The sequence below is a fragment of the Mobula hypostoma genome, chromosome 30 (genome assembly GCF_963921235.1).
Source record: "Mobula hypostoma chromosome 30, sMobHyp1.1, whole genome shotgun sequence".
In the NCBI taxonomy this organism is placed as follows: Eukaryota; Metazoa; Chordata; class Chondrichthyes; order Myliobatiformes; family Myliobatidae; genus Mobula; species Mobula hypostoma.
Window position 1 is genome coordinate 7,640,304 of NC_086126.1, and position 27,298 is coordinate 7,667,601.

General features: G+C 43.1%; 2 protein-coding genes across 4 annotated transcripts in view; both read right to left on the reverse strand.

The window, feature by feature from the left end:
* The window catches only part of stip1 (stress-induced phosphoprotein 1), a 57,313-nt gene extending 38,142 nt beyond the window's left edge, over positions 1-19,171 (reverse strand). Inside the window, exons 1-2 of one of the 3 annotated variants that reach the window (XM_063036406.1) lie at positions 19,143-19,171; positions 14,868-15,005 (exon numbers count right to left, since the gene is read on the reverse strand). In XM_063036406.1, the coding sequence (XP_062892476.1) occupies positions 14,868-14,906 (39 nt within the window). In that variant the 5' untranslated portion in view covers positions 14,907-15,005; positions 19,143-19,171. Of the gene's footprint in view, positions 1-8,025; positions 8,318-14,867; positions 15,006-17,319; positions 17,370-19,142 lie in introns of those variants that run through there. The other 2 variants (XM_063036405.1, XM_063036404.1) reach the window with 2 other exon arrangements.
* LOC134339696 (RILP-like protein 2) lies at positions 17,392-19,191 on the reverse strand. Its single transcript, XM_063036410.1, has 2 exons — positions 19,143-19,191; positions 17,392-18,993 (listed from the first exon to the last, which is right to left on the reverse strand). Exon 2 carries the CDS (start codon positions 18,983-18,985, stop codon positions 18,407-18,409), a length of 579 nt encoding a protein of 192 aa, XP_062892480.1. The 5' UTR covers positions 18,986-18,993; positions 19,143-19,191; the 3' UTR covers positions 17,392-18,406.
* Positions 19,192-27,298: the final 8,107 nt, after the last annotated feature.

Consider the following 27,298-nt stretch of genomic DNA (forward strand, 5'->3'; position numbering starts at 1 on the left):
AAGCCCCTCCTTTACTCTCTCAACACACGACTGTATTGCCACCCACCGCTCCAATCTGCTAATTAAATTCACTGACTAATCACTACATTGGTTGGCGGACAACAGAAGAGATTCAAAGACGTCTTAAAAGCCAACACGAAGAAGTGTAACATCGACATCAACAATTGGGAAACCAATGCCAAGGACAGGAAATTCTGGCAAGCCATCATCCGAGAAGGAACAGCAACTTTCGAAGCCAACGGATGTGCAGAATTAGAAGAAAAGAGAAGAAAATGGAAAGAGAGGCAGCAACAACCAAAGCCTGATCTGCCATCTGGAACTACCTGCCCTGAATGCAGAAGAACTTTCAAAGCCAAGATTGGACTCATAGACCACTTGAGAGCCCATAAGTAGATCAACAGAACGAAGACCATCATCCTCGACCTCAAGGGATAGCCATGACGACAACATTGATTGGCCAAATCTCAAATAATAATGAGGCAGCCTACAGAGAAGAAGTCATCACCCTGACACAGTGGTGTCAAGAAAACAGTCTCTCCCTCAATGTTGCAAAAACAAAGGAGCTGGTTGTGGACTACAGGAGTAATGGAGGCAGGCTAACCCCTGTAGACATCAATGGATCTGGGGTTGAGGGGGTTAAGTTCCTCGGCATACGCATCACTGAGGATCTCATGTGGTCTGTACATACCGGCTGTGTGGTGAAAAAAGCACAACAGTGCCTCTTTCACCTCAGACGGTTGAAGAAGTTTGGTATGGGCCCCCAAATCCTAAGGACTTTCTACAGGGGAACAATTGAGAGCATGCTGACTGGCTGCATCACTGCCTGGTATGGGAACTGTACTTCCCTCAACCACAGGACTCTGCAGAGAGTGGTGCGGACAGCCCAGCACATCTGTAGATGTGAACTTCCCACTATTCAGGACATTTACAGAGACAGGTGTGTAAAAAGGGCCTGAAGGATCACTGGGGACCCGAGTCACCCCAACCACAAACTGTTCCAGCTGCTACCATCCGGGAAACGGTACCACAGCATAAAAGCCAGGACCAACGGCTTCTTCCACCAGGCCATCAGACTGACTAATTCATGCTGATACAATTGTATTTCTATGTTATAGTGACTGTTCTGTTGTACATACTATTTATTACAAATTGCTATAAATTGCACATTTAGCGTAAAGATTTTTACTCATCATGTATGTGATGGATGTAAGTAATAAAGTCAATTCAATTCAGTCCAAAGATGTACTGGTTGGTAATTGCCCCATGATTAGGCTTGGGTTAAACCGGGGAGGTGTGGGCACGTGACTAAGTGGTTAAGGCATTGGACTAGCGACCTGAAGGTCGTGAGTTCGAGCCCCAGCCAAGGGAACGTGTTGTGTCCTTGAGCAAGGCACTTAATCACACATTGCTCTGCGACGACACTGGTGCCAAGCTGTATGGGTCCTAATGCCCTTCCCTTGGATAACATCGGTGTCGTGGAGAGGGGAGACTTGCAGCATGGGCAGCTGCTGGTCCTCCATACAACCTTACCCAGGCCTGCGCCCTGGAGAGTGAAGACTTTCCAGGCGCAGATCCATGGTTTCTCAAGACTAACGGATGCCTTTTAACCAGGGGATTGCAGTGTGGCTCGAAAGGCCAGATGGGCCTATTCCGTCCTCTGTCTCAATAAATACATAAATACATTTATGTAAAGGTTGTAAACAAGAGAAAATCTGCAGTTGCTGGAAATCCAAACAACACACACAAAACGCTGGGGGAACTCAGCAGGCCAGGCAGCTTTTATGGAAAAGAGTAAACAAATTGATGTTTCCGCCTGGCCTGCTGAGTTCCTCCAGCATTTTGAGTGTGTTGCTATGTAAAAAGTTGGTTTAATTAATAATGGGGAGCAAATGTAGCTACTTGCATTCATATCCACCTTTCAGATCCATCGACTATCCAACAGGCTGTTCGATTTTTAGTCGTTTTAAAGAAAGAACCTTCTGGAGCTGCCACAATGGACATTTGCAACACCAGAATTAGCACGACGCAAGAGACTGCAGATGCTGGAAGTCTGGAGCAACGCACAAAAGGCTGATTGGGCTCAGCTGGTCAGGTGACATTGTTGCAAATGTCCATACTGACAATTATTCTACTAAATGGCAATAAACGAGGACTGAGTGTCCTCATAATCCAATCTAATTATTCCAAAAACTTTTCAGGAACGTTAGAGCACAAAATTTGTCCCCCAGTTTTAAGAACCGGTTCCTTGAGCTTGTTATAGCCGGGGGTGGTAATGGGGAAAAGCTCCCACTACCTATTAAATGTTCCCAAAGCCGTGCGTCTCAAATAGCCTCTGACAACCAAGCCCAGCTCCTGGCCTTCACGTGTGGCTTAGCTACTAAGCCTGGTGGAACTGTTTCTACTGACAGGAGAAGGGGCAAAGGCGGGTTACTGGCATCTTAAAACCAGTCGCTTCGGGCAGATGGGGCTCGTCAGCCCCGGTTGGCAGCTTATCTAAGAGAAGGAAGACTCTGATCTCAAACCTCTGCTGCCTTGCGGCTGTACCCACTCATGGGGAAGGCTTCGGGAAAAATCCAGAGCTGGAGTGATACATTGAGTTCAACGCTGACTGCCAACTTCCACAATGTCGCTGCTGCCAAACTGTATCTGGTCTCTGCCATTCCTTTGGGTTCATCAGCTGTGTGGGCAACAGCTTGCTCTCCACACCGTACTGCCCAGGCTTGCGTATCTAGACAGCTCCATCGCAACATCCACGGCCGACCCTGACCGATGGAGGCCTCACTAACTCAGTTTTTAAAAAGCAAGATATCGGGCCAATAGTTTATCAACAGAAACTTCAACATTATCTATTTCAATGTTGTGTAAAACTGAAAAAATATAAAGTTGCTTGTAAAATCAATATGTAATTAGTTCCCAAATAGCTCAGTACTCTGCCTTGTTATTTATTTCCAGATTAATGCCACAATGAAAACTTGCAGTAATCACTGCAGAATATTCTAGCAAAACAAACATATTGGCCAATATTAAAATATACGGTCGAGCACGATGTTTTATTGGTTGAGGAATAAATGTTGCTCAGGACACCGATGATGCCTGAAATAGGCTGAAGAACAGCAACTCATTTTGCAACCAGGCACGTTATAACTCTCAGGATTTGTTAAGTTTAATCATTTTCACATAAACCTGCATTTTATCCATGTATGTGGATGTCTCTGCTTCCAAAGTTATTTTTTCAATTTATTTGCGTAATATTTTCTTTTAAACAGAATTGTTACCTTGACGAGTTTCGTCGACACCGTATCATGGATATTTGGTACATCACCAGAGATACTCGCAAATTTCTACAGATGTACTGTGGAGAGCATTCTAACCGCCTGTATCACTGTCTGATATGGGGGGGATGGTTACTGCAGGGGATCGAAATAAGCTGCAGAGAGTTGTAAACTCAGTCAGCTCCATCATGGGCACCAGCCTCCGTAGCATCCAAGGAGTGATGCCTCCAAAAGGCGGGATCCATCATTAAGGGCCCCCATCACCCAGGACACACCCTCTTCTCATTGCTACCATCAGGGAGGAGGTACAGGAGCCTGAAGGCACACACTCAACGATTCTGGGACAGCTTCTTCCCCTCTGCCATCCAATTTCTGAATGGACAGTTAACCCACAAACACTACCTCACTACTTTTTAATTTATTTCTCATACGGCATGCTCCCCAATCCAGGCAACATCCTTGTAAGTCTCCTCTACACCCTTTCTATATGGTTTCCACGTCCTTCCTATAGTGAGGCGACCGGAATCGAGCGCAGTATTCCAAGTGGGGCCTGACCAGGGTCCTATATAGCTTCAAGCAGGTTTCAATCATACTGGTGCCCAGGAAGAGTGTGATGACCTGTCTCAATGACTGTCACCCTGTTGCACCTGCATCCACAGTGATGAAATGTTTTGGAGGCTCGTGATGGAACGTATCAGTTCCTGCCTGAGAGGTGACTTGGATCCGCTCCAATTTGCCTACTGTCACAACAGGTCCACAACAGATGCCATCTTATTGGCTCTTCACCCAATCCTGGACTATCTGGACAGCAAAAAGGCATACTCTTTATTGAGTACAGCCCAACACTCAATCCCATGATCCTCTCAAAAATAATCAGTAAGCTCCAAGAGCTTTGGCCTTAATACCTGAAACACGAGGAAATCTGCAGATGCTGGAAATTCAAGCAACGCACACAAAATGCTGGTGGAACGCCAGCAGGCCAGGCAGCGTCTCTAGGAAGTAGTACAGTCAACATTTCCGGCCGAGACCCTTCATCAGGACTAACTGAAAGAAGAGATAGTAAGAGATTTGAAAGTGAGAGGGGGAGGGTGAGATCTGAAATGATAGAAGACAGGAGGGGGAGGGTTGGAGCTAAGAGCTGGAAAGTTGATTGGCAAAAGGGAGAGGATCATAGGACAGGAGGCCTAGGGAGAAAGAAAGGGGGAGGGGAGCACCAGAGGAAGATGGAGAGCAGGCAAAGAGTTATTATGAGAGGGACAGAGAGAGAGAAAAAAAGGGAAAAAAAAGAATAAATAAATAAATAAGGGATGGGGTAAGAATGGGAGGAGGTGCATTAATGGAAGTTAGAGAAGTCAATGTTCCTGCCATCAAGTTGGAGGCTACCCAGACCGAATATAAGGTGTCCCATGATCCTCTCCCTTCTCCAGCCTTGTATCCCTTTTGCTCAGAAGAATGGGGAGGGTATCTCATTGAAACTTAACCTTTGCTTGCATCTTCGGAAACAGGTCTATTTCAATCTTTAATATTTTTTCTTTCCTTTTCAGGGTTAATTTGAAGACCCTGACCTGGAGTTACATGCTGACTTCGGTTCCTTGTGGGAACGGGACCCACTCACAGGGCCTCACGACTGGCCGCTTTTCGATATGCCAAGGACGCGGCCTGGTAGACTAGTGCACCGGATTTTCTTGGCTCTGGAGACGGGTGGATTCGAGGTCGGTGCTGCTGCCTGATGTGTCGTGGGAGTACATGGAAGATCAAAAGCGGTGAGCTGGCTGCTGGCTGTGTGCCCAGAGACCCGAGTTCTTCGGGCACAGAGCTCGGAACAAGCGACGCCACGGACTTTTAACACCATAAATCGGCGAGTTGTTTGTTATGTCTCCCCTCTCGCTGTGAAACAGGGACACCCCTTTTTCCCTTATTAGGGAGAGAGAGAGAGCGCCTGTGGTATGTCAAATACTGGACGAATGAGTAGTCTTTGGGATACTGCAAGTCTGTGTCTTTATTGATGCTCGCATCCCGCTTGACTGCTTGGTGGAGGGTGCAGATGCTTTTTTTTACTGGTGGAGGAGGGGGGTCATCGCTTTGCTGCTGCTTATGCGTGGGAGGGGGGAGCTGGGGGGGGCTTTGGGGTTCTAACATTTAACTGTTATTCATCCTTTGGAGCACTCCTCTGTTTTTGTGGATGTTTGCGAAGAGAAAGCATTTCAGGATGCATATCGTATACATTTCTCTGACATTAAATTGAACCTAGCAAATATTGAAAGGCCTAGATCGAGTGGACATGGAGAGGTGTCCAGAACCAGATGGCACAGTCTAAGAATACAAGGACATCCATTTAGAACAGAGATGAGAAAGAGTTTCTTTAGCCAGAGGATGGCGAATCTATGGAATTCATTGCCACAGAGACTGTGAAGGCCAGGTTTTTGGGTATATTCAAAGAGGAGATTGATAGGTTCTTGATTGGTAAGAGCGTCAAAGGCTACGGGGAGAAGGCAGGAGAATGGATTTGAGAAGGACAGTAAATCAGCTGTGATAGAGCAGATTCAATGGGTTGAGTGGCCACCTTCTGCCCTCATGTCTTATGGTCTAACGGAAGTATTCAGCAGGCCAGGCTGCATCTGTGGAGCATGATATGAAGTTAACATTGAAGTCCAAAGTAAATTTATTATCAAAGTACATATATGTAACCATACACAACCCTGAGACCCATTTTCTTGCAGGCATTCACAAGTAAATACAAGGAACATGTTAGAATCAATGAAAAATGAGACGGACCAACAACCAGTGTTCAAAAGACAAACAGAAAGAAAAAAAGAAATAATAATAAAGATGCAATAAATATCAAGAATTGATAAATCTAATTGACTCATGTACAGTAGGTATATAAGTTGTGGGAACAGTTGGGGTGAATTGAATTGACTTTATTACTTATATCCTTCACATACATGAGGAGTAAAAATCTTTACGTTACGTCTCCGTCTAAATGTGCAATGTGCAATTTATAATAAATAGTATGTACAACAGGACAGTCAATATAACCTAGAAATACAGTTGTGCCAGCATGAATGAATCAGACTGATGGTCTGGTGGAAGAAGCTGTCCCGGAGCCTGTTGGTCCTGGCTTTTATGCTGCGGAATCGTTTCCCGGATGGTAGCAGCTGGGACAGTTTGTGGTTGACTCATGTCCCCAATGATCCTTTTTACAACCTCTCTTTGTAAATGTCCTGAATAATGGGAAGTTGAAGTTGAGTGAAGTTACCTCTCTGGTTCCGGAACCTGATGGCTGAGGGGTAGATCAGCCGAAAAGTTAACTTTGTTTCTTTCACCACAGACACTATAAGTCCTGGTGGGTATTTCCAGCAATTCATTGGTTTGTATTTATTTCAGATTTGCAACCTTTTTATAAGTTACTGATCATGGTTTACTCTTTTCATTTACCTGCAGGTGGAAAGATTTTCTTCCTCGACATTGCCCACTCATAATTGTTCTTTTATTCTTAAAAAAAAAACACATCTTTGTAGTATAAACACGAGAAAGTCTACAGAAGCTGGAAAACCACAGCAAACACACAAAATGCTGGAGGAACACACATCAAAGTTGCTGGTGAACGCAGCAGGCCAGGCAGCATCTCTAGGAAGAGGTACAGTCGGCGTTTCGGGCCGAGACCCTTCGTCAGGACTAACTGAAGGAAGAGCTAGTAAAAGATTTGAAAGTGGGAGGGGGAGGGGGAGATCCAAAATGATAGGAGAAGACAGGAGGGGGAGGGATGGAGCCAAGAGCTGGACAGGTGATTGGCAAAAGGGATATGAGAGGATCATGGGACAGGAGGCCCAGGGAGAAGGAAAAGGGGGTGGGGGAAGCCCAGAGGACGGGCAAGGGGTATAGTCAGAGGGAGAAAAAGGAGAGAGAGAAAAGGAATGTGTGTATATAAATAAATAACGGTTGGGGTACGAGAGGGAGGTGGGGCATTAGCAGAAGTTAGAGAAGTCAATGTTCATGCCATCAGGTTGGAGGCTACCCAAACGGAATATAAGGTGATTGACTGTGGCTTCATCTTTACAGTACAGGAGGCCGTGGATAGACATATCAGAATGGGAATGGGACGTGGAATTAAAATGTGTGGCCACTGAGAGATCCTGCTTTCTCTGGTGTTCAGAGAAACGATCTCCCAGTCTGCGTCGGGTCTCGCCAATATATAGAAGGCCACATCGGGAGCACCGGACGCAGTATATCGCCCCAGCCGACTCACAGGTGAAGTCGCCTCACCTGGAAGGACTGTCTGGGGCCCTGAAAGGTGGTAAGGGAGGAAGTGTAAATACTGGAGGAACTCAGTAGGTCAGGCAGCATCTATGGAAATGAATAGAAAGCCAACGTTTCAGGCGAGACCCTTCTTCAGGATTTGTAGTATAACTGAAATGTAATACAAATATTTGTCTGATCACAGACAAGAGTAAATCAGCAGATTCTGGAAATCAAAGTCCTGATGAAGGGTCCGGGCCTGAAACATCGACTGTTTACTCTTTTCCACAGATGCAGACTGGCCTGCTGAGTCCCTCCAGCATTTTGTGGGTATTATTATGTTGATACTTGTGCTTCAAGTGGGGAAATAAATAAATTGGTTTAAAATTGACACATTAAACTACAATTACCAGAGCCCCTTGCACCAAGGAGTACGTCACCGGAAGTAACCCCGAGAGTGGTTAAATATTGACTAAGACCATTTTCGGCCACTGACTTTATTAGTAGGCGCTACCTTCCGTCGAGGGCGGTAGAGTGATTTCGGCACCGGTCTCCATGGCGCTTCCGATCGGGAGACGGCTGGCCCTCCTCCTGAGGAGGAGCTGGTCGGCGAGCTGGTGGCGGCAGCAGCAGCGGGCGGCCGCCTCCCGCCCATGGCCGCCCGCGCGCTCGCCGCTGTCCGGCGGCCGCCCGGGCCCGTGTCTGCGCCTGCGCCGCCGGCCTCCGAGCTCCCCCCTCTTCACCTCCTCTGTCGGCAGAATGGCCTCCAGGGAGTTTAACCCAACTCTCCCCACCACCGACTGGAAAGTGGCCAAAAGTAAGTTCTGTGCTTCGCCCCGCGATCTGTTCCACGTAGAAAAACGCCAGACCTTGCTCCCCGCTGCACGCAAACACCGAGGATAAATCACTTCATATTTCACATAAACACGGGAGTTTCTACCGATATTGGAAATCTCGAAACGTCGACTCGTTATTCCCCTCGTCAGATGCTGTCTCCTGACCTCCTGAGTTCCACCAGCCTTTTTTTTCCCCTGTGTGCTACTCTGATATTTAATATACCCACGGAGCAGAAACATTTCGAAGAGTTAAACATTTTCTCATGTTCGTTGCAATATGTACGGTGCATTTACCTCAGAGGGAATATAAACAATCATAACTCTATAGTCTGAGGCAGGGGGCTCCCAACCTCGGTTAAATGGCGGGGTCCATGCATAAGGAAAGGTTGGGAACCCCTGTTCTAAGGTGACCTTTCGAACAGGTTGTCTAAAATACACTCAATAAAAGTTCTTGCTTTATTATTTTCTTTGCTATAAAGTGCACTGACCAATTTAAATAATGCTTGTGATATTGAGGACTGTCAACGTAAATGTGTCCAATAAATTCTTTATATAAATAATGCATGCAGCGTTGACCATCTTCCTTAGAATCAGGTTTAATATTACTGGCATATGTTATGAAATTTGTTAACTTTGCTGCAGGAAAAAAAGACCCTGAATTACAGGAAGTATATGTATTGAGTTGTTGAGTTAAAATAAGTAGGCAAAAACAGAAATAATAAAAAAAAAGCAATGAGATAGTGTTCATGGGTTTGATGTCCATTTAGAAATTGGATGGCAGAGGGGAAGAAGCGGTTCCTGAATTGTTGAGTGTGTGCCTTCAGGCTTCTGTACCTCCTTCCTGACAGTAACAATGAGAACAAGGCTTAAGCTGAGTGATGGGGTCCTTAATGATGGATGCCACCTCTCTGAGGCATCAATCCTTGAAGACATCTTCGATACTACGGAGGCTAGTGCCCATGATGGAGCTGAACTAATTTTTACAAGTTTCTGCAACTTACTTCGATCTTCCGCAGTGGCCCCCCCCCAAAAAAAAGTGATGCAACCAGTCAGAATGCTCTCTGTAGTACATATGTAAAAATTTGAGTGTCTTAGGTGACAAACCAAATCTCTTAAATATCCATTAGAAATATAGCCGCTGTCTTGCATCAATATGTTCTAACCAGGTTAGGTCCTCAGAGATGGTGACACCCAGGAACTTGAAATTGCTGACACTCTCCAATTCTGATCCCTGTATGAGGATTGGCTTGTGCTCTCTTGTCTTCCCTTTTCTGAAGTCCACTATCAGTTCTTTGGTCTTGCTAACGTTGAGGGTAAGGTTGTTATGACACCACTCAATTAGCTGGTGTATTTCGCTCCTGTACATTTTTTATCATCATCTGAGATTCTGCCAACAATGGTTGTATCATCAGCAAATATACAGATTGCATTTGAGCTAAGTCTAGGCACACAGTCATGGGTGTAGAGAGAGTAGAGCAGCGGGCTAAGTATACACACCTGTGGTGCACCAGTGTTGATTGTCAGCGACGTGATGATGTTATTTCCAATCCGCACAGTTAGAAAGTTGAGGGCCCAGTTGCAGAGGGAGGTACAGAGGCCCGGGTTCTGTAGCTTTTCGATCAGGACTGTAAGAATGATGGTGTTAAATGCTGAGCTACTGTCAATGAACAGCATCCTGACATAGGTATTTGTATTGTCCAAGTGATCTAAGAACACATGGAGAGCCATTCAAATCGCGTTTGCTATAGACCTATAGTGGCGAAAGGCAAATTGCAGTGATTGTGATTAATAGCCTTTGTACAAATTTGACTAATTGGTTCATACTGGCATTGACATTTCACTGGAGTTGCACCCAGTTTCTCCAAAGCAAAATGTTTCCTCCTCGTTCATATCCATGTCTAGCTTCTTTCAGGTAGCCGTAAGGTTTCCTTCACATGTTCCGCGCAGTAGTGAGTTGCAAATTCTGAATTCAATGTTCACAACACACATCAGGAAAAGTTGTTTCTTCTTAACTTAGACAGTTAAGTGGACCCAAGTTCCAAGTTTCTTGATGCAGTTCTTGGTGATCAATTCTGCTTTCTACATGTAGAAAGATGTAAAAACAAACCTAGTAGGGTCCTGACATTTGAGAAGGTAATGGCTGATCTAACGACAACTTCAATTTCACTCTTTCATTTGCTTAGCAAGATTCTGTCTACCTCTGCTGTAACCATGTTCTTCTTTTCACCTCTTCTTCGGCAGTCACTTGGGATAGTGGGTAATTTGCTTCCAGTCTGGTTTTGGGGATTTGGAGGTGGTTGATGAGGCCAGTGTGGGATCTGCAGACCCTTCCACAGATGAAGCTAGGTAGCTTGTGAGATGGGGCACTGCTTACACACACTTCCTCTGTGCTCCTGATGCATAGCCTCGAGATTCTTAATACAATCCTGAATCCAGCTTCACTTTGAACAATTGTGGTCCAAAGGTTCGCGGGAGGCATGCAAGTTCTGAGGACATGCTTGAATCTTTTTCTCTATCTATATTTTGAACGTGACCCGGCTGGTGGCGTAGTGGCATCAGCGCCGGACTTCGGGATGAAAGGTCCTGAGTTCGAATCCAGCCGGCTCCCCTGCGTGCTTTCTGTCCGTGCTGGGTTATGGGCTGGTGATCTCTTTGGAAACTCACCCAGCAGAAGGCAATGGCAAACCACTGCTGTAACTTGCCCTGTACGCCGTTCCCCACTACGCCAGAGAGGCGTGGAGGGAAATCGTCCGCTAACCGGAGAAACTCTGGGTGCACGTACCTTTCCTTTATATTTTGAACACCTCCCACAACACACTTGGGAACTTGGTAGAGGGGCATTCAAATGACATAACCAGTGTAGCAAATTAGAATCAGAATCCTGATTTTTGTGATTTTTTTTTTATATAAATGACCTGGATAAGGAAGAAGGATGGGTTAGTAAGTTTCGTGATGCAGATAGTCTGGAGGGTTGTCAGAGGTTACAGCAGGACATCGATAGGATGTAGAACTGGGCTGAGGAGTGGTAGATGGAGTTCAACCCAGTTAAGTGTGAAGTGGTTCATTTTGGTAGACAGAATATACTATTAACGGTAAGTCTCTTGACAGAGTGTAGGATCAGAGATCTTGGGATTTGTGTCCATAGGACACTCTAAGCTGCTGTGCAGGTTGATAGTGTTGTTAAGAAGGCTTATGGTGTGATGGCCTTCATCGACCGTGGGATTGAGTTCAAGAGCCACGAGGTAATATTAAAGCTATATAAGATCTTAGTTAGACCCCACTGTGTTCAGTTCTGGTCACCTCACTACAGGAAGGATGTGGATACTATAGAGAGTGTAGAGGAGATTTACAAGGGTATTATGTGGATTGGAAAGCACGCCTTATGAGAATAGGTTGAGTGAATTTGGCCTTTTCTCCTTGGAGTGACGGAGGATTAGAGGTGCACAAGATGATGAGGGGCATTAATCATGTGGATAGCCAAAGGCTTGATCCATGGTCTCATAAGACTAATGGATGCCTTTAAATTCACCTCGTTGGAAATCTTTTCCATTGTACTTTTTTGTTTTTAGATGTTCAAGTAAAAATTAGAAATTTATTCAAATTTGCTACAATGAACTGTGCCAAATATACTAAAAATAGTTAATCCAGCATTGCAAATTCCTTAGGGCAATTGTTTCTTTGTACATTGTCCCTTTAACCTGGAGAACCATTCAAATAAGATACACAGGAGTGCCAAAGGGTTCAGTCGTGGAGTGTAGAATGGAGCTACTTGATGCACTGCACCTGTATTGGCGCTTTGCACCACTTACTTTAAGTCTATGGTAACTTGTGCTTCATGTGCTTCTTGCCTGGCACTCTCACCTTTCATGGAGTGTCACAGAAACAGGTCCATTGGCCCACAAAGACCATGCTGCTCATTGTGCCACTCTACACTAATTCCATTCATCTTGTGGTCCACAATCTATATAATAGCAATTCCAGTTCTTATCTGGATGCTTTTTGAATGTTTAGAGTGCATCTGTTTTGAGGCAGTGCAAGCCAGACTCCAAACAGCCTTTGAAAAAAGAAACACAAGATCTCTTTTAAACTTTGCATCTCTTTCAGTCTTGTGGGAGAATGGGATTGAGAGGGATAATAAATCAGCTATGATGAAATGGCAGAGCAGACTCAATGGACTGAGTGGTTTAATTCTGCTCCTACGTCTTATGGTCGCTCACCTTAAGCCTTTTTGTCTTGAGGCATATCCACCACAGGGAAACAATTTTTACTGTCCTATATCACCCTCATTTTATAAACATCTTTCAGATAACCCCCCCCCCCAGTTTCCTTTGCTCCAGGGAAAACAAACAGCTTATCCAGTCTCTTATTACAGGAGTGGCACTGTAGCACAACTGCTTTACAGTATCAGTAACGACCGATTGGGGTCAATTTCCGCTGCTATATGTACGGAGTTTGTACATTCTCCCCGTGACCGTGTAGGTTTCCCCTGCGGGTGCAAATTTACACATTCCAAGTTATACGATTGGGGTTTGGGTAGGGAGTTGTCGGCATGCTATGTTGGCACCAGAAGCGTGGCGACACTTGCATCATTGTTGTCATCACCTTGTGGCTGTCCCCAACACAATCCTAGCACTGTATTAGTCTTTAAGGCAAAATACACATTTTTTTTCAGAGAATATGACAGCAAGTACAGGCCCTTGGGCCCACAATGTTGTGCCGACCACCTAACTTGAAGATCAATCTGACTCCTCCCTCCCACATAGCCCTCTATCTTTCTATCATCCATGTGTCTATCGGTTCCTAAGGTTGTCAAGCCGAGGAGTGGTAGTGGGGACAAGCTCCCACTACCTAGAAGTGCTCCTCACGGCATGCAACTCAAATAGCTTCTGACAACCAAGTCCAACCCCTGGCCTTCTCGTGTGGCTTAGCCTCTAAGCCCGGCGGAACTATTTCTACTGACAGGAGAAGGGGCGAAGGCAGGTCCTGGCGCCTTAAAACCAGTGCTTCGGGTAGATGGAGCTCGTCAGCCTGGGAAGGCAGCCCATCTAAGAGAGGGAAAACTCTGATTTCAAACCTCCGCTGCCTTGCGGCCATACCCACTCATGGGAAAGGCTTCGGGAGTAAACCCTGAGGACAAATCCGGAGCTGGAGTCCCTAAGGCAGTCCGACGTTGCCTTCAACCTCGTTCTGGCAACTCTTGCGGCGACACCGGTGTCTAGTTGTATCGGCCCTTACCCTTCCCTTGGACAACATCGGTGGCGTGGAGAGGGGAGACTTACTGCATGGGCAACTGCCGGTCTTCCATACAACCTTGCCCAGGCCCGCGCCCTGGAAACCTTCCAGGTGCAGATCCATGGTCTCGCGAGACTACTGGATGCCATCACCAGTCTTATCTGAAGAATCTCTCAAGTGTTTCAATGTATATGTGACAAATAAATCTAATCTCTTATCTTTAACTGAAATGCTCCTGGTAAATCACCTCTACAACACCTCTATTGCACTACGTTCCTCCTATAGCATGGTGACTAGAACTGCACACAACTATTGGTAGGAGTTCCTATTCCATTTATACATTCAAATAAACCTCTTGGCTTCCTCATTTTCAAAGGAAATACATTTCAGTCTAGTCAATTTCTCCTCATGGAAATTCTACAAACATAATCACATCCCTTTTGGTCCTTTCTAGTGTTTTCATGCCCATCCTGCCATGTAGTAACAAGAACTTCAGAGAAATTTTGAGTTTTTGGCATTAATATGCATTAAAAACAATTCCAACGCTACAGTAGACACAATAGATACTGCAGATGCTGGAAATCTACAGCAGTATACACAGTGTGCTGGAGGAGCTCAGCATGTCGGGCAGCATCTATGGATGGGAATAAGCAGTCGACGTTTCGTGCCGAGACCCTTCAGCAGATCCTGGAACATTCCCATCCATAGATGCTGCCTGACCTGCTGAGCTCCACCAGCGCATTGTGTGTATTGCTCCAACAGTACCATCGTCTAGTATCTAACACCTTTCCTAGTGTTTCCCAACACATTTTTTGAAGTAAATGGGAATCTGAATAACCTGCTGGACACCAATGATTCGTATCACAGTTTATCTTGCATGCATTTTGAAATTATTGGAATATTACTGAATAGAAAGTCCAAAGATTTTAAAGAAAAATATTCTAGTTGTTGTCTAGTACTAATTCATCAAAGCATGTAAGTACAATGAAGCAACACACATCAAAGTTGCTGGTGAACGCAGCAGGCCAGGCAGCATCCCTAGGAAGAAGTACAGTCGACGTTTCGGGCCGAGACCCTTCGTCAGGACTAACTGAAGGAAAAGCTGGTAAGAGATTTGAAAGTGGGAGGGGGAGGGGGAGTTACAATGAAGGTACTCAGATTTTAATTTTTTTTTAAAGAAGTTGAGACAGAGCGCACAATAGGCCCTTCGACCCATGCCACGGAGCAATCACCCCGATTTAAATTCTAACCTAATCACAGGACGATTTACAATGACCAATTAACCTACCAACTGGTCGGCCTTTGGACTGTGGGAGGAAACCCACATGGTGACAAGGAGAACGTGCAAACTCCTCACAGGCAGTGGCAGTCAGTCATTCTGGGCAGAGCTATCAAATCCATCCAGGTTTTTGAGAGTCACAGAAATCTAGAAGTAAACATATTTAATGAAAACATTAAATAATTTTAAAGTAGATATTTTGGTCACAGTACACAATCACATTTACATTTGTTTGATCCTTCTGCATTGAATTAACTAAAAGCTATTGGGTAGAAGTTTCAGCTGACTCTCAACTGACCAGAGAGGTTATCTAGTCAGCTGCTCAGTAGTATCATTACCTTCTTAGGAAAACTGAGATGCATCATCATATGCTGTTCCTTCTAGCAAAGCCTGCACCCTAAGAATGTATTATAAAACAAAACTGAGGTTCAAAATGAGTCATTTGAGAAGTGTAAAAAGTGAAGTGGGAATGAAGACGTGCGTTAAAATATGACACGGTTTCTGTTAGCTAAAACGGGATGGAAATTTCAGTACTCTCATCTATTCAGAGAAGTTATTGCTGGAGTCCTGATGAAGGGTTTCAGCCTGAAATGTCAACAGTGTACTCTTTTCCATAGATGCTGCCTGGCCTGCTGAGTTCCTCCAGCATTTTGTGTGTGTTGCCTGGATTTCCAGCATCGCAGATTTTCTCACGTTTGCTAAAACATTGCTTTTATTTTGGTGAATCCTCTCATTGTCATTACTATTCACAGGTGCATGAACCGTAAGTCACATTGAGAACATCTGACTGCAGATAAAGTGCTAGTAAATATTAATATTGACTAGCTGGATTTTTATTGTCGGGGGCCTGATGTGTGGAATGATTTAAAGTGGAAGAAGGAAACCCTACAGAGGGAAAAACAAGGCTAGAAATTAACAAAATGTTTTTTCTCTCTCTAATAAAGAGCACTTGGAGGAAATTGATCAGACAGAGAGAAGATGTTACTACAAAATGGAAAGATTTGTCATTCTGAGTGAAATTCCAACATGGAAGGACTTTTCTGCAAGTAAGTAATAATCTTTGATATGAAAATTTAAAAATTTTGGACTGTAAACAGCAATCCATATCTTTTTCATCCTGAAATCCCATTTGAATAGAAAATCCTAATACCATGGTTAATTTTTAGCTTTTAACTAAATCTCTGCAGTATGAAGCGCAAAGGCATGAAGAAAACAGGGAAACCATGTGCCTATAATTTTGCCTGGGGAAATAAATCAGAAAATGGTGGTATGCTCAGCAGGAACAGGTTAGGATAGAAACGATGACCACTGTTAGTTTTCGTGTCACTTATTTTTCATTAGAACCAGAAGTCATCTCAGTACAGAAGTATGAGTAAGAGGTGGAAGGGCAGCGGGGGTATCAATTAGTCAAAGTTCTTGGTCAAGAAGCTCACCTGAAACTTTCTGTTTGTGAATGTTTGGTGAGCACAGGATTGGACATGTTTACAATAACAGGATTATTATCAAAAGAAGTAAAGAAAGAATGAAAGTTATGCTGAAGAACCCAAGCCTTTCAGTGCAGTCTGCTTTCTCTCCAAAAAAAAGTTGCACCAAATCAGGACAAGCAGAGTAAAACTAATTTCATCAACTTGGCATTCCCAAGTCCACCTTCTGCATCAGAGATATTCATCTTCTTAGCAGGCATGTCATTGTTACCTCAGAGATAACTTGTGCAGTTCTGACAACTGAATAATCTGTTCTCTCAAAAGTCCATGTTATAACAGTCATTATCAAGAGTATTCTTGAAGGCTGGATAACCTTAAGATATAAAAACACTTTGGCCTATTGGGCACAATATTAATTTGACAACTTTGTCTATCAGAACCGGTCATTTCTGTAACTGGGGCTTTCAGGGATTCAGAGTACATTTGTTATCAAAGAATGTATAAAAGAATGGTTTAGGTGATCCTCTCTCTAGAGCAGGAGTTCCCAACCCGATGTCCACAGACCCCTCAGTTAATGGTAGGGGTACATGTCATTAAAAAAAAGAGGTTGGGAGCCTCTGCTTGAGTGTTGTCTGACTTGCTGAGCATGTCCCATAACCAGACTATTGACAACACACAATAAAGACAAAGAAGCATTATTGCCACCCAAATTTACCCATTTGACCTGGGTTCACCCCCTCATAGATGTCTCCTATATCCTAGCCATTTCTTCCCCAGTCACTTCTGTATTAAAATTAGTTTTTCTTTATATCTCTTTTCCCAGTTCTGATGAAGGAATTTTGATTTGAAACTTTAACCTCCATTTTTTCCCCTCTTACCATGATGCTTCTGACCCACTAAATATTTCTAATACTGTCTGTTATTTCAGATTTCTAGCATCTGCACTTTCTCCTTTTGATTTTCATTAACTGTCAACATTCAATGGTTTAACAAAGAAATAAATCAGCTGACCAATAGTCAAATGATCACATACTTACATCATACTATCCATGTAGTTACTAAAGTACTTTGTGTAGATTTTATTTCTCAACAGGAGGAATGTTCTGAAATATATTGCAGTGGAAAATAAGTATCAGTTCTTGACCCACATTCACTGTCGTAGACTATTAATTTTACATAGTTTGGATGGATTACTAATTTTCTGAATTTTATGGCAACAAGCTGTTTTAATGTCACAGGAGATAAAAGTAAGTGGGGTATGCCCTATGTCAGGAAGCAGCTGCACACTTTTCTGGTTTCACACCAGCTACAGGATAACTCTATTTCATATTAAGTATTAAAATCTTGATACATGAAATATGATCTACTTCATATGAAAACATTCTTTTATCAATGAAGATATGCTTTACTTTTACCTCAGAATTGCAGGGAGGAAGTAGTCTCAAATTGGTGTGCATAGTAAAACCATAATCACAATTGCTTCATTGATAAAAACAAGCTGGAAGATCTATTCATTTAAAGCCCACTCAATAAATGTAGTTACATGGTAGATCTTTCTTCTAAAATTCTTGATGACGAACACCTAAAAGATTGGTTGGGCTGAATGAAATATTGTTGTGTTGATAACTTTTGTCATTTATTGCAATATTTTCTGGAATTACTGTGGTTTATTGGAATTTTTAAACAAAATAGTTATTTTGAAATTAAATCTTTTTGCAATTTCTTTTTGTTCTCCTTTTATTTCTGTTCCAGTTTTTGGGAAAAAAACGTTTATTATTTTGCAGGCTTCAAAATCAATTGTATAAAAAAAGTAAACTCTGAAAATTTTTTGTAACACTATATAGTTTCAAAGTACTGACATTCATTTTAAACAATTCTCTTTAAATGCTCGTCAAATACTTAGGAACAACGAGTTTACGTGGAGTTTATGGATTTCTTTCTGAGCGAAAAGAATGCATTTTAATCATTTTTAAAAATGTAGATGTTATTTTACAGGCTACTAAATCTATTGTAAAAATAGTAAACTCTGAAAATTCTTCTTTCGTAACACTATACATACAGTTGTTTCAAAGTACTGTCATTCTGTTAAACAATTCACTTCAAATGCTCGTCAAATCTTCCGAACTACGTGGAGTTTATGGCTTTTTTTCTAAGCTTAAAGAGCTTTTTAACCATGGTTTGTTCACTGCCACCGCTCGGGCCTGCCTCGTTTATTTTCGCAATTTGAGGTTTTTTTGCACCGATCAATCCATTTTTGTAACACTCAAGTTCCTCTTGTGCAACGTGCAGTTGAGCTTTCAGTTTATTCCGTTCCTGCAGCACATCCCGCAATTCCTGTAATGTGAATCGTGGGCGATCTGGATCATTGGCGTCCACCGCAAGTTTGTTCGGCCCAATATCTTGCTTTGAACTGCTTTGAACAGCCAGTTGAAGCTCCCCGCTAAGTCTTTCCGTCTCGGTTCTGAGATTGTCTCGCTCAAGCTTTAATGTTTCCATGGTTAGGCTGTTTCTGTTCACTAGACACTCCAGCATTTCTAGGACTCTGATGATTTTATACTGCAACTCGGCGACTCTGTCACAGCTTCCTGAACTGCTAAATTGGATTAAATCGCGCCCAATGATATATGAAATATCGTAGACATTTTCAGCCGTCAGCTCGAATGGGTCTTTGTCAAATGCTGATTCGGGGTTCAATTCCTCCATTCCGTACACTGAAAATGAAAATAAGATCAGTTGACCATCCGAGGTGAAGAAGTATGGCTGTTTTGCGAACGGCACGCTTTAAGTAAAGTTTTACACTCGGAATTCAAACAATAACTGCAAAAACAAACCGAATTCGCATTTTCAATACACGCCTTACCAGCATCGGCTTCAGTTTTTATCACTTCCCTTCAGTGCGAGTACTTTTCACGTGACAGGAAATACTGTAGTTGGGATTACTTGATTGGCATTCTTCTGAAGCAATCAAAGGCGTTTGGTAAACTGGTTGCTGAGCAGAGGAAAAAAACAATTGCTGGTGGAACGGTTTAGGCTGTGACAATTCATTTCCCCCCTCACAGGATGCTGTAGTCTAACCCACTGAGTTCTTCCAACAGTTTGTCTTTTACTTTCGCTACAACTTCCAGTATCTGCAGTCTCTTGTATTTCCAGATGAGGATCAATGTATTCTCTTTCTTCCCATGTCTCAGGATCAGAATCAGAAATATATATATATGTGTGTGTGTGTGTGTGTGTGTGTGTGTATATACAATCTCTTGTCTTCTTGTATCCCTTCACACCCTAATTAATCAATAATCTATCAACCTCTGCCTTAGATACACCCAGTGATATACCCCCCACAGCTGCCTGTTGAAAAGAATTCCACAGATTCAGCACTCTGGCTAGAGAAATGCCTCCTCATTTCCGTTCTAAATGGATGTCCTTATATTCCGAGGGTGTATCCTCTGGTCTTAGACTCTCCCACCAGAGGAAACATCTCCTCCACATCCACTCTATCGAGGCCTTTCAACATTTGATAGGTTTCGATGTGATCCCCCTCCCCCCATTCTTCTGAATTCCAGTGAGTACAGGCCCACAGCCTTCAAATGCTCCTTATATGATAAATTTTTCAATCCCGGGACCATTCTCATGTACCTCCTACGAACTCTCTGCAATGTCAGCACATCCTTATTTAGATAAGGGGCCCAAAACTTCTCACAGTATTCCAAGTGAGGCCTCGACAGTGCCTTATAAAGCTTCCACATTACATCCTTGCTTTTATATTCTAGTCCCCTTGAAATGAATGCTAACATGGCATTTGCCTTCCTCATCACCGACTCAACCTGCAAGTGAACCTTTGGGGAATCCTGCATGAGGACTCCCAAGTTCCTTTGGATCTCAGATGTTTTGAATTTTCTCTCCATTTAGAATATAGTATATTTCTTCTACCAAAGTTCATGACCGTGCACTTCCTGATACTGTATTCCATCTGCCACTTCTTTGTCCATTCTCTTAATCTGTTCAAGTTCTTCTGTAGCCTCTCTGCTCCCTCACATGAGCCGCCCCTACATCTACCTTCATATCATCAGCAAACTCTGCAACAAAGCCATCATTTCCATCATTGAAATCATTTACATATAACGTAAATAGAATTGGTCCCAACAGAACCCTGTGAAACGCCACTAGTCACTGGCAGCCAACCAGAAAATGCTTCCTTTATTCCCACTCTTTACCCGTGCCAATCAGCCAATGCTCTATTCATGTTAGAATCTTTCCTGTAATACCATGGGCTCTTCTTTTGATAAACAGTCTCATTTGAGGCACCCTGTCAAAGGCCTTCTGAAAATCCAAGTACACAATTTCCACTGATTCTCCTTTGTCCTGTTTGTTATTTTTTCAAATAATTCCAATGGATTTGTCAGGCAAGATTTTCCCTTGAGGAAATCATGCTGATAACGTCCTTTTTTATCATATGCCTTCAATTACCTGAAAACCACATCCTTAACAATCAACTGCAACATCTCCCAACCACTGTAGTCAGGCTAACCCGTCCATAATTTCCTTTCTTCTGCCTCCCTCCCTTTTTGTAGAGTGGAGTGACATTTAAATTTTTTTCAGTCCTCTGGAGCCACGTCAGAATTCATTGTTTCTTAGAAGATCATTACTGATGCTTTCACAATCTCTTCAGCCACCTCTTTCAGAACCCTGGGATGAAGACTATCTGGTCCAGGTGACTGGTTACATTAAGACCTTTCAGTTTCCCAAGTGCCTTTTCCCTCGTAATGGCAACTTCATTCATTTCTGCCCACTGACACATTCAAACTTCACAATACTGCTAGTCTTCCACAGCGAAGACTGATGCAAAATACTCATTGAGTTCGTCTGCCATTTCTTTGTCCTAATTACTTCCTCTACAGCTTGATTTTCCAATGGTCCGATATCTACACTTGCCTCTATTTTACACTTCATTTATCTTCTGGTATCTTTAATATTATTGGCTAGCTTCCCTTCGTATTTAATCTTTTCCTCCTTTATGACTTTTAAAAAGTGCCACATTGCTCTTTGACTCTATCTTCCTTCCTCCCCAGTCTAGTAGCCCCCCATTACCAAAGGCATTTTCAAACCATTTCCACACATCTGTCTTCTTTCCTTCCCAATCTAGTAGCCCCCCATTACCAAAGGCATTGTCAAACCATTCCCACACATCCTTAACATAACAATTTCTGTAGTTGTCTGAATTAATTAACAATGGCTTCATTTTCCAAGTGTAACCAATAAGCTTTCTAAAGCATCCATTTGCTTTCATTATCATTATAATTATGCACCACTTAGGCTCTGCTGATTTATTATTCCTCTTAACTCCATTCTCCTGCCTTCGCTCGGTTACCTTTGACACCCTTCGTAATTAACAATCTATCAGCCTCTGCTTTAAATACATCCAATAAATCAGCCTCCATAGATGTCTGTGGCAATAAATTCCACAGATTCACCACCCTCTAGCTGACGAAATTCTTCCTTACCTTTGTTTCAAAGGGATGTCTTTGTTTCTGGACCTAAACTCTCCCACTGTAGGAAATATCCTCTCCATGTTCACTCTATCCAAGCCTTTCACTATTTGGCAGGTTTCAGTGAGATCACCCATGATCCTTCTGAACTCCAGCGAGAATAAATCCAGAGCAATCACTCCTCATGCATTAACCCATTCATCCCCAGGATCATTCTTGTCAACCTCCTTTGGACATGTGATGTGGTCTGACCAAAGCCTTTTAAACCCTCAGCATTACATCCTTGCTTCTATATTCTAGCCCTCTCAAGATGAATGCTAACATTGCATTTGCCTTTCTTACTGCTGACTACTGTCCTATCAAAGTCCTGCTTCTTCACCACTATGTCCTATCATCCACAAATGTGACCACAAGTCTATCACTCTGTCATCCAGCTCATTAGCATATAATATGAAAAGTAGCACACCCAAAGACTCCCATATTCCCACTCTCTCCTCTCTGCCAGTCAGCTAATCTTCAATCCATGTTGGTATCTGGTTCAGCAGGCTTACGTGCGGCACCTTGTCAAAGGTCTTCTGAAAAGCTCAGCAAGCAACATCCTCTGGCTCTCCTTTGTCCATCCTGCTTGCTGCTTCCTCAAAGAATTTCCAACAGATTAGTCAACGAAGCCATGCTGACTCTGGCCTATTTTATCATTTGCTTTCAAGTAACATGAAACCGCATCCTCTATGATAGTCTCTAAAATCTTCCCACTGAAATCAGGCTAATCGAACTATAATTTTCTATCTATCGCCTTCTTTTCTTTTTGTCCCCGAGTGACAGTTGCGATTTTCCAGTGCTTTGCAAATGATCCTGACTCTAGTGATTTAAAAGATCACTGGAAATGCCTTCACAATCTCTTTAACTACCTCTTTCAGAACTTTGGATGTAATCCAACTGTTCCAGATGACTTATCCACCTTCAGACTTTTCAGCTTCCCACGTAATTTCTCTTTCGTAATAGTGACTACACTCACTTCTGCCCACTGACATTTTCAAACTTCTGGAAAGGTTTAGACGTTACGCCAAATCTTTTTGTGAACTTATAAGGAAGTAGAAGCGCTGCCGTGCTTTCTTGTTGTGTTGTTAACAGGTTGACAATGTTGTTGAGAAGTCGTATGGTGTGTTGGCCTTCGCATCAACCGTGGGATTGAGTTCAAGAGCCGTGGGGTAATGTTACAGCTATATTAGACCTTAGTACCCCACTTGGAGTACTGTGTTCAGTACTGGTCACCTCACTACAGGAAGGACTTAGATACTGTAGAGAGAGTGCAGAGGAGATTTACAAGGATGTTGCCTGGATTGGAGAGTGCGCCTTATGAGAATAGGTTGAGTGAGCTTGGCTTTTGCTCCTTGAAGCAGCGGAGGATGAGAGGTGACCTGATAAAGATGTATAAAATGATGAGAGGCATTAATCGTGTGGAGAGCCGGAGGCCTTTTCCCAGGGCTGAAATGGCTAACACGAGGAGACATCGTTTTATGATGCTTGGAAGTAGGTACGGGGGGATGTCAGAGGTAAGTTTTTCACTCAGAGACTGGTGGGTGCATGGAATGCACTGCCAGCGATGGTGGTGGAGACTTAGACAGGTACATGGAGCTTAGAAAAATAGAGGACGATGCAGTAGGGAAATTCTAGACAGTTTCTACAGTAGGTCACATGGTCGGCACAGCATTGTGGGCTGAAGGGCCTGTAATGTGCTGTAGGTTTATATGTTCTATGTTCTTCATAATTGCACTTATGACCAGGATAGGTCCTCTGAAGTGGTAACATCAAGGAATTTAAAGTTGCTGGCCCGCTGCACCTCTGATTCTCGATGAGGACTCCTTTTGAAGTCGATAATCAGTTTCTTGGTCTTGACGACATCGAGTAAGAGGTTGTTATGGCACCACTCAAGCAGATTTTCAAACTCCCTCCTGTATACGGATTCATCACCACCTTTGATTCGGCTGACAATGTCAGCAAACTTGAATATGGCATTGGAGCCGCGCTTAGCCGCTTGGCCATAAGTAGGGGTCTATGATGTAGCTGTGCTGATGGGGATTGTGGAGAAGATGTTGTTACCAATCTGAACTGACTGGAATTTGCAAGTGAAGAAATCGAGGATCCAATTACACAAGGAGGTATTCAGGCAAAAGTGGCAGGCATTAAAGGAGATGTTTTGTAATTCTTAACAAAGATGCGTTACATTGATAAAAACTTTATAAGTTGGAAGATTCACCACGGTTAACCAAGTGAATTAAGGTTGGCAACAGGAATTCTGCAGATGCTGGAAATTCAAACAACACACATCAAAGTTGCTGGTGAAGGCAGCAGGCCAGGCAGCATCTGTAGGAAGAGGTGCAGTCGACATTTCAGGCCGAGACCCTTCGTCAGGACTAACTGAAGGAAGAGTGAGTAAGGGATTTGAAAGTTGGAGGGAGAGGGGGAGATCCGAAATGATAGGAGAAGACAGGAGGGGGAGGGATGGAGCCAAGAGCTGGACAGGTGATAGGCAAAAGGGGATACGAGAGGATCATGGGACAGGAGGTCCGGGAAGAAAGACAAGGAGTGGGGGGGGGAACCCAGAGGATGGGCAAGAGGTATAGTCAGAGGGACAAAGGGAGAAAAAGGAGAGTGAGAGAAAGAATGTGTGAGAGAAAGGTTGGTATCAAATTGAAAGAAAATATACTATGTTGACAAGATCAGTGGTTGATAAAATTCTAGTAACTTGCAAAGGATAATTTAAAGGAGGAAATAAACCATGAAAGTGTGACAAGAACTACGGAAACAGTAGGAACTTCTGAAGTATAAAAAGTGTAACTGGATGTTTGGGAAATTAATGATGGAACTTAAGGAATGGTTTTGAACCAGTAGTTTGACGAAAGGTACTAAAAGCATCTCAGTTATAGAACAAAATCAGAGTGAAAGTGAAGAATGAACTTAAAACCATCGTTGTTGGAGAATAAGTACAATGCAAAATGATGGCGATGAAAAGCTGGCAAATTCCACAAACCCAATGAGCTGCATCCCAGCATACTAAAATGAATAACTGCAGAAACAGTAGGCGCGCTAGTTATGATCTGAAAGAGGAAACTTTAGACTAGTTAGGTTGATATCAGTGATTGGAAAAAGGCTGGAGTTCACTTTTGAGAAGGTTATTACCATTATGCAGTCAAGCAGTATCAATGTGGCAACGCACATCAAAGTTGCTGTTGAACGCAGCAGGCCAGGCAGCATCTCTAGGAAGAGGTACAATCGACGTTTCAGGCCGAGACCCTTCATCTAGTCCTGATGAAGGGTCTCGGCCTGAAACGTCCACTGTACCTCTTCCTAGAGATGCTGCCTTTCCTGTTGCGTTCACCAGCACCTTTGATGTGTGTTGCTTGAATTTCCAGCATCTGCAGAATTCCTGTTGTTACAGTATTAATGTGGTCTGATTTTAAAAAGATAAATTAGGAGAAAATTTTTGCGGGTGGAAACCAGTTGATGTTAGAGTATTTGGTTTTCCAAAAGACATTCAAAAATATGCCACATAAAAAGTCAATGCAAAGAATGAGTTCATGGCATTGGGAATAAATTATATTTGTATGGTTTAAAGATTGACTTGCGATTAGTGAGCTGCCACAAGGAAGTATGGGAATGTTGTCCATTTTTAATCAATATTAATTATGTAAGTGTAGGTTGAACCATAAGGTCTAATGATGCTTTTATTTCATATATTTTTATAAGCTGCTGAATTGTCTTGGGTATGACTTGGAACTCAAAATGTAATCTTTCTTCACAGTATATTGGCAGGTGACAGCCCACTACACATTATAATTTCTTGCCAGAAAAAGTATCCTTCTTTCAACCACCTTCTCTCGGTTGCTGTCAGTAGCAGGTGTTGATCATACTTTGGTAAAATCCTTTGAGCATGTGTGTTATTAACTCTGCTATGGATGGTCCCAAGCCTGGCTATGAAAGGAGGAGGGTTGGGCATGGGGCTAGCAATCCCATCCCGTAAAAAAAAAACAGTGGAACCGAAATGCCAGCGGAAGCTCCAAAGACTTCATGCCTGGAGAGGAAGGATCTTCGATGCTTTGAAAGATCTAGGACAGAGGATGCTGGTAAGCTGCTGTTCGTAGCCTATGCACCAGAAGGGATGGTGAGCTGAAGCAGAAGAAAAGGATATTTATTATTGAATCTGCAGGACAAATGAGCTAAATAACCCTTTCAAAGAAAATTATACTGTCAAGTACATTAAAACGCCAAGCTTCATTTTCTGCATTTTAAATATGAAGGCTATTGTTGGCTTATTTTGTAGAACACAAATTATACTGCTAATGCATTCTAAAGCTTGTGCCTTTATTCTCCTCCACAGATGCTGCCTGACCTGCTGAGTTCCCCAGCATTTTGTGTGTGCTTGTAATGGATAGCTATGTATGGATAAAATAAAACCTGTTTCATCTGAATGGTGCTCGGGTCTTCTTAATGATGGATGCTGCCTTTCTGGGGCATTGTCCTGGATGCTGGGGAGGCTAATGTCAGTGATACCACTGGCTGAACTTTCAAAGCTCTGCAGCTTATTACGATCCTGTGCATCGTTGCCCCCATACCAGATGGTGAAGCAGCCAGTTAGAGTGCTCTCCACAGTACACCTGTAGAAATTTATGAGTGTCTTTGGTGATGTACCAAACCTCCTCAAACTCCTAAGGAGATTTTGCCGCTGGTGTGCCTTCTTTGTATTTGCATCTTCAGAGATGTTGACACGCAGGAACTTGAATTTGCTCACCCTTTCCACTGCTGAGCCCTTGATGAGGACTGGTGTGTGTGTCCTGACTTCCCCTTCCTGAAGTCCACAACCAACCTCTTGATTTTGCTGACGCTGAGGTGAGCTATCTCGTCCCCTTGTTACCATCTGAGATTTTTGCCAACAATAGCTGTGTCATTGGTGAATTTATGGATCATTTTATAGTCGCCTTGTTTAGCTAGGTATACGAGGGAATGCAACATTTTACTTCATTACATTTCTGGAACCCCGATGTTCACTGCAGTGCGGTTTCAAAGCAATCTTAATAGCGTTAAGGAGAAAGATTCGCCCAGTATCGTGTCACTATAACAAGTAATGTTTGCATTGATTTTGATTTTTACTGTTTCTTATCCTCAACATTGTGAGTTATCTATTTATCACTCCCATTACTTATTTTGGGAATTGTGTGTATGAAATTATACCTTTGTATTGAGGATATTGCAGCAGTTACTTGAAAACAAACCGAAACTGCTCAGAGACTAGGCAGCACGTGTGCTCTCCATAATGACAAACTTGAAAGTATGGAAATAATTCGGAAATTTGTAACTCGGGTGTTGATGGTTGGGTTGAGTTTTTCCTCTGATCTTGGCAATTCATTTGCAAATGTTCCATCACCATACGAGGAGACGTCATCGGTACGCTGTTAATTGGTGGTGTGTCCTCTGAATGCTTGGCCTTGATACACAGTACACATCAAGTAGCTGATTGACCCTGATTACGGAAACT